Genomic DNA, 12,844 nt, shown 5'->3' on the forward strand with positions numbered 1-12,844 from the left:
ACGCGCTATCTCACGAGTAGAAGGGGGTCCCCAGGGGGCAGTGGGCCCTGGGGGGTAGGAAGGGGGGCCCTGGGGCACTAGGGGGCCCTGCGGGTGGGAAGGGGGGCCCCAGGGGCAGCAGGGGACCCTGGGGGTAAGAAGGGGAGCCCCAGGGGGCAGTTGGGGGGCCCTGAGGGGTAAGAAGGGGAGCCCTGAGGGGTGGGAAGGGGGGCCCCAGGGGCGCTGGGGGCAAGAAGGGGAGCCCCAGGGGGCAGTTGGGGGGCCTGAGGGGTAAGAAGGGGAGCCCTGAGGGGTACAAAGTGGGGCCCTGGGGGTGGGAAGGGGGGCCCAGGGGCAGTAGGGCGCCCTGGGGTAAGAAGGGGGTCCCCAGGGGGCAGTGGGCCCTGGGGGGTAGGAAGGGGGGCCCTGGGGGCACTAGGGGGCCCTGCGGGTGGGAAGGGGGGCCCCAGGGGCAGTAGGGTGCCCTGGGGGTAAGAAGGGGGTCCCCAGGGGGCAGTGGGCCCTGGGGGGTAGGAAGGGGGGCCCTGGGGGCACTACGGGGCCCTGCGGGTGGGAAGGGGGCCCCAGGGGCAGCAGGGACCCTGGGGGTAAGAAGGGGAGCCCCAGGGGGCAGTTGGGGGGCGCTGGGGGCAAGAAGGGGAGCCCCAGGGGCAAGAAGGGGAGCCCCAGGGGCAGTATGGGGGCCCTGGGGGTAAGAAGGCGAGCCCCAGGGGGCAGTGAGGGGGCCCTGGGGGTAAGAAGGGGAGCCCCAGGGGCAGTGAGGGGGCCCTGGGGGTAAGAAGGTGAGCCCCAGGGGGCAGTGAGCGGGCCCTGGGGTAAGAAGGGGGGCCCTGCGGGCACTAGGGGGCCCTGGGGGGTAAGAAGGGGGGCACCGGGGGCTGTAGGGGACCCTGGGGGTAAGTAGGGAGCCCCAGGGGGCAGTGGGGGTAAGAAGGGGAGCCCAGGGGGCAGTGGGGGGCCCTGAGGGTAAGAAGGGGGGCCCTGAGGGTGGGAAGGGGGGACCCAGGGGCACTAGGGGGCCCTGATGGGTAAGAAGGGAGGCCCCAGGGGTAGGACCCTGGGGGTAAGAAGGGGGGCCCCAGGGGCAGTGGGGGGACCCTGAGGGGTAAGAAGGGGGGCTCTGGAGGTGGGAATGGGGGCCCCAGGGGCAGTGGGGGGGCCCTGGGGGTGGGAAGGGGAGCCCCAGGGGGCAGTGAGGGGGCCCTGGGGGTAAGAAGGGGGGCCCTGGGGGCAGTGAGGGGGCCTGGGGGCACTCGGGGCCCTGGGGGGTAAGAAGGGGGGCCCTGGGGGCAGTAGGGGACCCTGGGGGGTAAGAATGGGGGCCCTAGGGGGCAGTGGGGGGCCCTGATGGGTAAGAAGGGAGGCCCTAGGGGGTGGGAAGGGGGCCCTGCTAGTGGGAAGGGGGGCCCCAGGGGCAGTAGGGGACACTGGGGGTAAGAAGGGGAGCCCCAGGGAGCACTGGGGTAAGAAGGGGAGCCCCAGGGGCAGTGGGGGGCCCTGAGGGGGAAGAAGGGGGGCCCCAGGGGCAGTGGGGGGGCCCTGAGGGGGAAGAAGGGGGTCCTGGGGGGAAAGAAGGGGAGCCCCAGGGGGCAGTGGGGGGCCCTGGGGGTGGGAAGGGGAGCCCCAGGGGCAGTAGGGGTCCCTGGGGGTAAGAAGGGGGTCCCCAGGGGGCAGTGAGGGGGCCCTGGGGGTAAGAAGGGGGCCTGGGGGCACAAAGGGGGGCCCTGGGGGCACTAGGGGGCCCTGCAGGTGGGAAGGGGGCCCCAGGGGCAGTAGGGGACCCTCGGGTAAGAAGGGGAGCCCCAGGGGAAAGTGGGGGGGCCCTGAGGGGTAAGAAGGGAGCCCTGAGGGGTGGGAAGGGGGGCCCCAAGGGCACTAGGGGGCCCTGATGGTTAAGCATGGAGGCCCTGGGGGTGGAAAGGGGGGCCCCAGGGGCAGTGGGGGGAGCCCTGAGGAGTAAGAAGGGGGGCCCTGGGCATGGGAAGGGGAGCCGCAGGGGCAGTAGGGCGCCCTGAGGGGTTAGAAGGGGGCCCCGGGGGTGGGAAGGGGGGCCTGAGGGTACAAAGGGGGGCCCTGGTGGTGGGAAGGGGGTCCCCAGGGGGCAGTGGGCCCTGGGGGGTAGGAAGGGGGGCCCTGGGGGCACTAGGGGGCCCTGCGGGTGGGAAGGGGGGCCCCAGGGGCAATAGGGGACCCTGGGGGTAAGAAGGGGGTCCCCAGGGGGCAGTGGGCCCTGGGGGGTAGGAAGGGGGGCCCTGGGGGCACTAGGGGGCCCTGCGGGTGGGAAGGGGGGCCCCGGGGGCAGCAGGGGACCCTGGGGGTAAGAAGGGGAGCCCCAGGGGGCAGTTGGGGGGCCCTGAGGGGTAAGAAGGGGAGCCCTAGGGGGCAGTTGGGGGGCCCTGAGGGGTAAGAAGGGGAGCCCTGAGGGGTGGGAAGGGGGGCCCCAGGGGCAGTGGGGGGGCCCTGAGGGGTGGGAAGGGGGGCCCCAGGGGCAGTATGGGGCCCTGGGGTAAGAAGGGGAGCCCCAGGGGCAGTGAGGGGGCCCTGGGGTAAGAAGGGGAGCCCCAGGGGGCAGTGAGGGGGCCCTGGGGGTAAGAAGGGGGGCCCTGCGGGCACTAGGGGCCCTGGGGGTAAGAAGGGGGGCCCTGAGGGGTAAGAAGGGGACCCTGGGGTAAGAAGGGGAGCCCCAGGGGGCAGTGCGGGGGCCCTGAGGGGTAAGAAGGGGAGCCCTGGTTGTGGGAATGGGGACCCAGGGCACTAGGGGGCCCTGATGGGTAAGAAGGCAGGCCCTGGGGTGGGAACGGGGGCACCAGGGGCACTAGGGGGCCCTGTGGGTGGGAAGGGGGGCCCCAGGAGCAGTAGGGGACACTGGGGGTAAGAAGGGGAGCCCCAGGGGCTGGGGGGGGCCCTCGGTGTGGAAAGGGGAGGCCCAGGGAGAGTGGGGGACCCTGGGCGGTGGGAAGGGGGGCCCCAGGGGCAGTAGGGGGCCCTGAGGCATAAGCCCTGGGGCTGGGAAGGGGGGCGCCAGGGGCACTAGGGGGCCCTGGGGGTGGGAAGGGGGGCCCCGGGGGCAGTGGGGGGGCCTGAGCGGTAAGAAGGGGAGCCCTGAGGGGTAAGAAGGGGAGCCCAGGGGCAGTGGGGGGGCCTGAGGGGTAAGAAGGGGGGCCCTGGGGGTGGGAAGGGGAGCCGCAGGGGCAGTGGGGGACCCTGGGGTAAGAAGGAGCCCCAGGGTAGTAGGGGGCCCTGGGGAGAGGGAGCCCCAGGAGGCATTGAGGGGGCCCTGGGGGTGGAAGGGGGGACCCAGGGGCGCTAGGGGGCCCTGAGGAGTATGAGGGGGAGCCCCAGGGGGCAGTGGGTGGGCCCTGGGGAAGGGGAGCCGTGAGGGACCCTGAGGGGTAAGAAGGGCCCTGAGGGGCACTAGGGGGCCGTGATGGGTAAGAAGGGAGGCCCTGGTGGTGGGAAGGGGGCCCAGGGGCAGTGGGGGGGCGCTGAGGGGTAAGAAGGGGGGGCCCTGGTGGTGGGAAGGGAGCCCCAGGGGCAGTAGGGGACCCTGGGGGTAAGAAGGGGAGCCCCAGGGGGAAGTGGGGAGCCCTGAGGGGTAAGAAGGGGAGCCCCAAGGGCACTAGGGGGCCGTGATGGGTAAGAAGGAGGCCCTGGGGTGGGAAGGGGGGGCCCCAGGTGCAGTAGGGGACCCTGGGGGTAAGTGGCAGAGCCCAGGGGGCAGCGGGGGGCCCTGGGGGGTAAGAAGGTGGGCCCTGGGGGCACTCAGGGGCCCTGGGGGGTAAGAAGGGGGGCCCCAGGGGCAGTAGGGGACCCTGAGGGCTAAGAAGGGGGGCCCTGGGGGTGGGAAGGGGGGCCCCAGGGGCAGTGGGTGGCCCTGGGGGTAAGAAGGGGAGCCCTAGGGGGCAGTGAGGGGGCCCTGGGTGGTAAGAAGGGGGGCCCTGGGGGGTAAGAAGGGGGGCCCCAGTGGGCAGTTTGGGGCCCTGAGGGGTAAGAAGGGGGGTCCCAGGGGTAGTGGGTGGGCCCTGGGGGTAAGAAGGGAGCCCAAGGGGGCAGTGGGGGGGCCCTGAGGGGTAAGAAGGGGAGCCCCAGGGGCAGTGGGGGGGCCCTGAGGGGTAAGAAGAGGGCCCTGAATGGTAAGAAGGGGGCCCCAGGGGCACTAGGGGGCTGTGATGGGTAGAAGGGAGGCCCCAGGGGTAGGACCCTGGGGGTAAGAAGGGGAGCCCCAGGGGCAGTGGGGGGACCCTGAGGGGTAAGAAGGGGGGCTCTGGGGTGGGAATGGGGGCCCATGGGCAGTGGGGGGCCCTGGGGGTGGGAAGGGGGCCCCAGGGGCAGTGGGGGACCCTGGGGTGGGAAGGAGAGCCCAGGGGGCAGTGAGGGGGCCCTGGGGGGTAAGAAGGGGAGCACCAGGGGGCAGTGAGGGGGACCTGGGGGGTAAGAAGGGGGGCCCTGGGGCAGTAGGGACCCTGGGGGGTAAGAAGGGGGCCCTAGGGGCAGTGGGGGACCCTGATGGGTAAGAAGGGAGGCCCTGGGGGTGGGAAGGGGGGCCCTGCTAGTGGGAAGGGGGGCCCCAGGGGCAGTAGGGGACACTGGGGGTAAGAAGGGGAGCCCCAGGGAGCAGTGGGGGTAAGAAGGGGAGCCCCAGGGAGCAGTGGGGGTAAGAAGGGGAGCCCCAGGGGCAGTGGGGGGGCCCTGAGGGGTAAGAAGGGGGGTCCTGGGGGGAAAGAAGGGGAGCCCAGGGGGCAGTGGGGGGGCCTTGGGGTGGGAAGGGTAGCCCCAGGGGCAGTCGGGGACCCTGGGGGTAAGAAGGGGGTCCCCAGGGGGCAGTGAGGGGGCCCTGGGGGGTAAGAAGGGGGGCCCTGGGGGCACTAGGGGGCCCTGGGGTGCGAAGGGGGGCCCCAGGGGCAGTAGGGGACCCTGGGGTAAGAAGGGGAGCCCCAGGGGCAGTAGGGGGGCCCTGAGGGGTAAGAAGGGGAGCCCTGAGGGTGGGTAGGGGGCCCCAGGGGCACTAGGGAGCCCTGATGGGTAAGAAGGGAGGCCTGTGGTGGGAAGGGGGGTCCCAGGGGCACTAGGGGGCCCTGATGGGTAAGAAGGGAGGCCCTGTGGGTGGAAAGGGGGGCCCCAGGGGCAGTGGGGGACCCTGGGATGGAAAGGGGGGGCCAGTGGCTGTGGCGGGGTCCCTGAGGAGTAAGAAGGGGGGCCTGGGCGTGGGAAGGGGAGCCCCAGGGCAGTAGGGCGCCCTGAGGGTTAGAAGGGGGCCCCGGGGGTGGGAAGGGGGGCCTGAGGGGTAAGAAGGGGAGCCCTGAGGGGTAAGAAGGGGGGCCCTGAGGGGTAAGAAGGGGGGCCCAGGGGCAGTAGGGAGCCCAGGGGGTAAGAAGGGGGTCCCCAGGGGGCAGTGGGCCCTGGGGGGTAGGAAGGGGGGCCCTGGGGGCACTAGGGGGCCTGCGGGTGGGAAGGGGGCCCCAGGGGCAGTAGGGGACCCTGGGGGTAAGAAGGGGGTCCCCAGGGGCAGTGGGCTCTGGGGGGTAGGAAGGGGGGCCTGGGGGCACTAGGGGCCCTGCGGGTGGGAAGGGGGGCCCCAGGGGCAGCAGGGGACCCTGGGGGTAAGAAGGGGGGCCCCAGGGGCAGTTGGGGACCCTGGGGGTAAGAAGGGAAAGCCCCAGGGGGCAGTGAGGGGGCCCTGGAGGGTAAGAAGAGGGGCCCTGGGGGAACTAGGGTGCCCTGCGGGTGGGAAGGGGGGCCCCAGGAGCAGTAGGGGACCCTGGGGGTGAGAAGGGGGGCCCCAGGGGGCAGTGGGAGGGGCCCTGAGGGCAAGAGGGGGAGCCCCAGGGGGCAGTGGGAGGGGCCTGAGGAGTAAGAAGGGGGGCCCCAGGAGCACTAGGGGACCCTGGGGGTGAGAAGGGGGGCCCCAGGGCAGTAGGGGTCCTGGGGGCAAGAGGGGGAGCAGCAGGGGGCAGTGGGTGGGCCCAGGGGGTAAGTAGGGGGCCCCAGGGGTAGTGGGGGCCCTGGGGGAGGGGAGCCCCAGAGCAGTGGGGGGGCCCTGGGGTATAAGAAGGAGGGCCCTGAGGAGTAAGAAGGGGGGCCCCAGGGGCAGTAGGGGGCCCTGGGGTGGTAAGGGGGGCCCCAGGGGCAGTCAGGGAGCCTGGGGGTAAGAAGGAAAGCCCCAGAGGGCAGTGGGGGGGCCCTGAGGAGTAAGAAGGGGAGCCCCAGAGGGCAGTGGGGGGGCCCTGAGGAGTAAGAAGGGGAGCCCCAGAGGGCAGGGGGGGGCCCTGAGGGGTAAGAAGGGGAGCTCTGGGGCTCGGAAGGGGGGCCCCAGGGGCAGTCGGGGGCCCTGAGGGGTGGGAAGGGGGGCCCCAGGGGGAATTGGGGGTTCCTGTGGTATAAGAAGGGGGCCCTGAGGGTCGGAAGGGGCCCTGGGGGTGGGAAAGGGGGCCCCGAGGGTCGGAAGGGGGCCCTGGGGGTGGGAAAGGGGGCCCCGAGGGTCGGAAGGGGGCCCTGGGGGTGGGAAAGGGGGCCCCGAGGGCACAAGGGGGCCCTGGGGGGTGGGAAAGGGGGCCCCGAGGGCACAAGGGGGCCCTGGGGGTGGGAAAGGGGGCCCCGAGGGCTGTGGGTGGGCCTGAGGGGTAAGGCCCTGAGGGGTAAGAAGGGGAGCCCCAGGGCAGTGGGGGGCATGAGGGGTAAGAAGGGGGGGCCCCAGGGGCAGTGGGGGGCATGAGGGGTAAGAAGGGGGGGCCCCAGGGGCAGTGGGGGGGGCCCTGGGGAAGTAGGGAGCCCTGTGGGGTCAGAAGGGGGGCCCTGGGGGTGGGCAGGGGGGGCCCCAAGGGCAGTAGGGGGCCCTGAGGGGTAAGAAGGGGAGCCGCAGGGGCAGTGGGGGGGCCCTGATGGGTAAGAAGGGGGACCCTGGGGGTGGAAGGGGGGCCCCAGGGGCACTTGGGGATCCTGGGGTAAGAGGTAGAGCCCCAGGGGGCAGTTGAGGCCCTGAGGGGTAATAAGGGGGGCCCCAGAAGAAGGGGGGCCCCCAGGGGTAGAGGCCCTGGGGGAGGGAGCCCCAGGAGGCAGTAGGGGGCCCTGGGAGTGGGAAGAGGAGCCGCAGGGGCCTGGGGGTGGGAAAGGGGCAGTGGGGGGGCCCTGCGGGTGGAAGGGGAGCCAAGAGGCAGTGCGGAGGCCCTGAGAGGTGAGAAGGGGAGCCCCAGGGGTTGTGGGGGGGCCCTGAGAGGTGAGAAGGGGAGCCCCAGGGGCAGTGGTGGGGCCCTGAGGGGTGGGAAGCGGGGCCCCAGGGACAGTGGGGGGCCCTGGAGGATGGGAGCTCCAGGGGGCAGTGAGGGGGCCCTGGGGTGGAAGGTGAGCCCCAGGGCCAGTGGGGTGGCCCTTAGGGGTAAGAAGGGGGGCCCCAGGGGCAGTGCGGGGGCCCTGAGGGGTAAGAAGGGGGGCCCCGAGAGGTGGGAAGCGGGGCCCCAGGTGCACTAGGGGGCCGTGATGGGTTAGAAGGGAGGCCCTGGGGGTGGGAAGGGGGGCCCCAGGGGCAGTAACCCTGGGGGTAAGAAGGGGGGCCCCAGGGGCAGTAGGGCGGCCTGAGGGGTAAGAAGGGGAGCCGCAGGGGCAGTGGGGGGCCTGGGGGAGGGAAGGGGGGCCCCAGGGGTGGTGGGGGGGCCCTGATAAGTAAGAAGGGGGGGCCCTGGGGGGTGTGAAGGGGGGCCCCAGGGGCAGTAGGGGACCCTGGGGGTAAGAAGGGGGCCCCAGGGGCAGTGGGGGGGCTCTGGGGGAGGGGAGCCCAGGGGCAGTGGGGGGGCTCTGGGGAGGGGAGCCCCAGGGGGCAGTGAGGGACCCTGAGGGGTAAGAAGGGGGGCCCTGAGGGGTAAGAAGGGGGGCCCCAGCGGCACTAGGGGGCCGTGATGGGTAAGAAGGGAGGCCCTGGGGGGTAGGAAGGGGGGCCCTGGGGGCACTAGGGGGCCCTGCGGGTGGGAAGGGGGGCCCCAGGGGCAACAGGGGACCCTGAGGGGTAAGAAGGGGAGCCCCAGGGGCAGTGGGGTAAGAAGGGGAGCCCCAGGGGGCAGTGGGGGGCCCTGAGGCGTAAGAAGGGGGGCCCTGGTGGTGGGAAGGGGGACCAGGGGCACTAGGGGGCCCTGATGGGTAAGAAGGCAGGCCCTGGGGGTGGGAAGGGGGGCACCAGGGGCACTAGGGGGCCCTGTGGGTGGGAAGGGGGGCCCCAGGGGCAGTAGGGGACCCTGGGGGTAAGAAGGGGAGCCCCAGGGGCCCTGAGGGTAAGAAGGGGAGCCCCAGGGGCAGTGGGGGGCCCTCGGTGTAGGAAGGGGAGGCACAGGAGAGTGGGGGACCCTGGGGGGTAAGGGGGGCCCCAGGGCAGTAGGGGGCCCTGAGGGTAAGCCCTGGGGCTGGGAAGGGGGGCGCCAGGGGCAGTAGGGGGCCCTGGGGTGGGAAGGGGGGCCCCGGGGGAGTGGGAGGGCCTGAGCGGTAAGAAGGGGGAGCCCTGAGGGGTAAGAAGGGGGGCCCTGAGGGGTAAGAAGGGGGGCCCTGAGGGGTAAGAAGGGGGGCCGCAGGGGCAGTGGGGGACCCTGGGGGTAAGAAGGAGCCGCAGGGTGGCCGTGGGGGAGGGGAGCCCCAGGAGGCATTGAGGGGGCCCTGGGTGTGGGAAGGGGGGACCCAGGGGCGCTAGGGGGCCCTGAGGAGTAAGAGGGGGAGCCCCAGGGGGCAGTGGGTGGGCCAGAGGGTAAGAAGGGGCCCCAGGGGTAGTGGGGGGGCCCTGGGGAAGGGAGCCCCAGGAGACAGTGAGGGACCCTGAGGAGTAAGAAGGGGGGCCCTGAGGGGTAAGAAGGGGGGCCCTGAGGGGCACTAGGGGGCCGTGATGGGTAAGAAGGGACCCCAGGGGCAGTGGGGAGGCCCTGAGGGGTAAGAAGGGGGGCCCTGGTGGTGGGAAGGGGAGCCCCAGGGTCAGTAGGGACCCTGGGGGTAAGAAGGGGAGCCCCAGGGGGCAGTGGGGAGCCCTGAGGGGTAAGAAGGGGAGCCCCAGGGCATTAGGGGGCCGTGATGGGTAAGAAGGGAGGCCCTGGGGTGGGAAGGGGGGCCCCAGGTGCAGTAGGGGACCCTGGGGGTAAGAGGGGGAGCCCCAGGGGGCAACGGGGGGCCCTGGGGGGTAAAGAAGGGAGGCCCTGGGGGTGGGAAGGGGGACCCCAGGGGCAGTAGGGGACCCTGGGGGTAAGAAGGGGAGCCCAGGGGGAGTGGGGGTAAAAAGGGGAGCCTCAGGGGGCGGTGGGGGGGCCCTGAGGGGTAAGAAGGGGGGCCCTAGGGGCACTAGGGGGCCCTGATGGGTAAGAAGGAGGCCCTGGGGGTGGGGAAGGGGGGCCCCAGGGGCAGTAGGGGACACTGGGGGTAAGAAGGGGAGCCCCAGGGAGCAGTGGGGGTAAGAAGGGGAGCCCCAGGGAGCAGTGGGGGGGCCCTGAGGGGTAAGAAGGGGGCCCTGAGGAGTAAGAAGGGGGGCCCCAGGGCAGTGGGGGGCCCTGAGGGGTAAGAAGGGGGGTCCTGGGGGGAAAGAAGGGGAGCCCCAGGGGCAGTGGGGGGCCCTGGGGGTGGGAAGGGGAGCCCCAGGGGCAGTAGGGGACCCTGGGGGTAAGAAGGGGGTCCCCATGGGGCAGTGAGGGGGCCCTGGGGGGTAAGAAGGGGGGCCCTGGGGGCACAAAGGGGGGCCCTGGGGGCACTAGGGGGCCCTGCGGGTGGGAAGGGGGGCCCCAGGGCAGTAGGGGACCCTGGGGGTGGAAAGGGGGGGCCAGGGCAGTCGGGCGCCCTGAGGGGTTAGAAGGGGGCTCCGGGGGTGGGAAGGGGGGCCCGGGGGCAGTGGGGGGCCTGAGGGGTAAGAAGGGGAGCCCTGAGGGGTAAGAAGGGGGGCCCCGGGGGTGGGAAGGGGGGGCCCCGGGGGCAGTGGGGGGCCTGAGGAGTAAGAAGGGGAGCCCCAGGGGCAGTGGGGGGGCCTGAGGGGTAAGAAGCAGGGCCCTGGGACTTGGAAGGGAGGCCCCAGGGGCAGTGGGGGGAGTAGGGTCAGTAGGGGGGGCCAGGGGCAGTGGTGGGCCCTGAGGAGTAAGAAGGGGGCCCCAGGGGCAATGGGGGCCCTGGGGGTGGGAAGGGGGGCCCCAGGGGCAGTTGGGGGGCCCGGGGCAGTAGGGGGGTCCTGAGGAGTAAGAAGGGGGGCCCTGGGACTGGGAAGGGGGGCCCCGGGGCAGTGGGGGGGCCTCAGGGTGGGAAGGGGGCCCACGGGCAGTTGGGGTGCCCTGAGAGGTAAGAAGGGGAGCCCTGAGGGGTAAGAAGGGGAGCCTGAGGGGCACTAGGGGGCCGTGATGGGTAAGAAGGGAGGCCCTGGGGGTGGGAAGGGGCCCCAGGGGCAGTGGGGGGGGGCCAGGGCAGTGGGGGGCGTGATGGGTAAGAAGGGATGCCCTGGGGGTGGGAAGGGGGGCCCCCAGGGGCAGTGGGGTGGCCCTGGGGGTCCGGGGCAGTGGGGTGGCCTGGGGGTAAGAAGGGGAGCCCTAGGGGCAGTGAGGGGGCCCTGGGGGGTAAGAAGGGGGGCCCCAGTGGGGAGTTTGGGGCCCTGAGGGGTAAGAAGAGGGGCCCTGAGCGGTAAGAAGGGGGGCCCCAGGGGCACTTGGGGGCAGTGATGGGTAAGAAGGGAGGCCCCAGGGGTAGGACCCCTGGGGGTAAGAAGGGGGGCCCCAGGGGTAGTGGGGGGCCTGAGGGGTAAGAAGGGGGCTCTGGGGGTGGGAATGGGGGCCCCAGGGGCAGTGGGGGGGCCCTGGGGGTGGGAAGGGGGGCCCCAGGGGCAGTAGGGGACCCTGAGGGTAAGAAGGGGAGCCCCAGGGGGCAGTGAGGGCGCCCTGGGGGTAAGAAGGGGAGCCCCAGGGGGCAGTGAGGGGGCCCTGGGGGTAAGAAGGGGAGCCCCAGGGGGCAGTGAGGGGGCCCTGGGGGGTAAGAAGGGGAGCCCCGGGGCAGTGAGGGGGCTCTGGGGGGTAAGAAGGGGGCCCTGGGGGCAGTGAGGGGGCCCTGGGGGGTAAGAAGGGGGGCCCCAGGGGCAGTAGGGGACCCTGGGGGTAAGAAGGGGAGCCCCAGGAGGCAGTGGGGTAAGAAGGGGAGCCTCAGGGGGCAGTGGGGGGCCCTGATGGGTAAGAAGGGAGGCCCTGGGGGTGGGAAGGGGGGCCCTGCTAGTTGGAAGGGGGGCCCAAGGGGCAGTAGGGGACACTGGGGGTAAGAAGGGGAGCCCCAGGGAGCAGTGGGGGTAAGAAGGGGAGCCCCAGGGGCAGGGGGGGCCCTGAGGGGTAAGAAGGGGGGCCCTGAGGAGTAAGAAGGGGGGCCCCAGGGGCAGTGGGGGGGTCCTGGGGGCACAAAGGGGGGCCCTGGGGGCACTAGGGGGCCCTGCGGTTGGGAAGGGGGGCCCCAGGGGCAGTAGGGGACCCTGGGGTAAGAAGGGGAGCCCCAGGGGGCAGTGGGGGGGCCCAGAGGGGTAAGAAGGGAGGCCCTGGGGGTGGAAAGGGGGGCCCCAGGGGCAGTGGGGGACCCTGGTGGTGGAAAGGGGGGGCCCAGGGGCAGTGGGGGGGGCCCTGGGGAGTAAGAAGGGGGGCCCTGGGCGTGGGAAGGGGAGCCCCAGGGGCAGTAGGGCGCCATGAGGGGTTAGAAGGGGGCCCCGGGGGTGGGAAGGGGGGCCCCGGGGGCAGTGGGAGGGCCTGAGGGGTACAAAGGGGGGCCCAGGGGCAGTAGGGCGCCCTGAGGGGTTAGTAGGGGGCCCCGGGGGTGGGAAGGGGGGCCCCGGGGGCAGTGGGGGGGCCTGAGGGGTAAGAAGGGGAGCCCCAGGGGCAGTGGGGGGCCTGAGGGGTAAGAAGCGGGGCCCTGGGACTTGGATGGGGGGCCCCAGGGGCAGTGGGGGGGCCTTGGGGGTGGGTAGGGGGGCCCCAGGGGCAGTGGGGGGGGCAGGGTCAGTAGGGGGGGCCAGGGGCAGTGGTGGGCCCTGAGGAGTAAGAAGGGGGCCCCAGGGGCAATGGGGGGGCCCTGGGGGTGGGAAGGGGGGCCCCAGGGGCAGTTGGGGGGGCCCGGGGCAGTAGGGGGGGCCTGAGGAGTAAGAAGGGGGGCCCTGGGACTGGGAAGGGGGGCCCCAGGGGCAGTGGGGGACCCTGGGGGTGGGAAGGGGGGCCCCAGGGGCAGTGGGGGGGGGCTAGGGGCAGTGGGGGGGCCTCAGGGTGGGAAGGGGGCCCCACGGGCAGTGGGGGGGCCCTGAGGGGTTAGAAGGGGGGCCCCAGGGGCACTTGGGGGCCGTGATGGGTAAGAAGGGGGGCCCTGGGGGTGGGAAGGGGGGCCCCAGGGGCAGTGGGGGGGGCCCAGGGGTAGGGGGGGGCCCTCGGTGTGGGAAGGGGAGGCCCAGGGAGAGTGGGGGACCCTGGGGGTGGGAAGGGGGGGCCCCAGGGGCCGTGGGGGGGGCCCAGGGGTAGGGGGGGGGCCTGCAGTCCCCCCCCGCCGCACCTGCTCCACGCGGCTGTTGAATTCGTCCCTCTTGCCCTGCAGCGCCTCCAGCGCCCCCATCAGGTGGAGCAGCCGCTCGTCCAGCTCCCGGCTCAGCGCCAGCTCGGCCATGGGCCCGGGGCAGAACCGGGGCCTCGGGCCGGGATCCGCCCCCCCAATGCGCGTCCCGAGCCGCCGCCCCCTCCAGCACCTGCCCCGGACCGAGCGGTCCCGGCTGCTCCCCACACCCTCCCCTCGCCCGGGCACATGACCTTGGAAACCAGCCAATCCCGGCTTCCCAGCTGGGCGGAGTCTCTCCAGAGATTTCCAATCAGAGCTAAGGACGTGGACGAGACGCTCC

At 73.1% G+C, this 12,844-nt stretch overlaps 1 protein-coding gene across 1 annotated transcript in view; it reads right to left on the reverse strand.

Annotated features, from left to right (window-relative positions):
- VMA22 (vacuolar ATPase assembly factor VMA22) overlaps positions 1–12,737 on the reverse strand; it is a 19,542-nt gene extending 6,805 nt beyond the window's left edge. The window contains exon 1 of the mRNA XM_073321396.1: positions 12,505–12,737. Coding sequence (XP_073177497.1) covers positions 12,505–12,615 — 111 coding nt within the window. The 5' untranslated portion in view covers positions 12,616–12,737. The remainder of the gene's footprint in view (positions 1–12,504) is intronic.
- Between the last annotated feature and the right edge of the window lie 107 nt (positions 12,738–12,844).

This window comes from Lepidochelys kempii, chromosome 23, assembly GCF_965140265.1.
Source record: "Lepidochelys kempii isolate rLepKem1 chromosome 23, rLepKem1.hap2, whole genome shotgun sequence".
Classification (NCBI taxonomy): Eukaryota; Metazoa; Chordata; order Testudines; family Cheloniidae; genus Lepidochelys; species Lepidochelys kempii.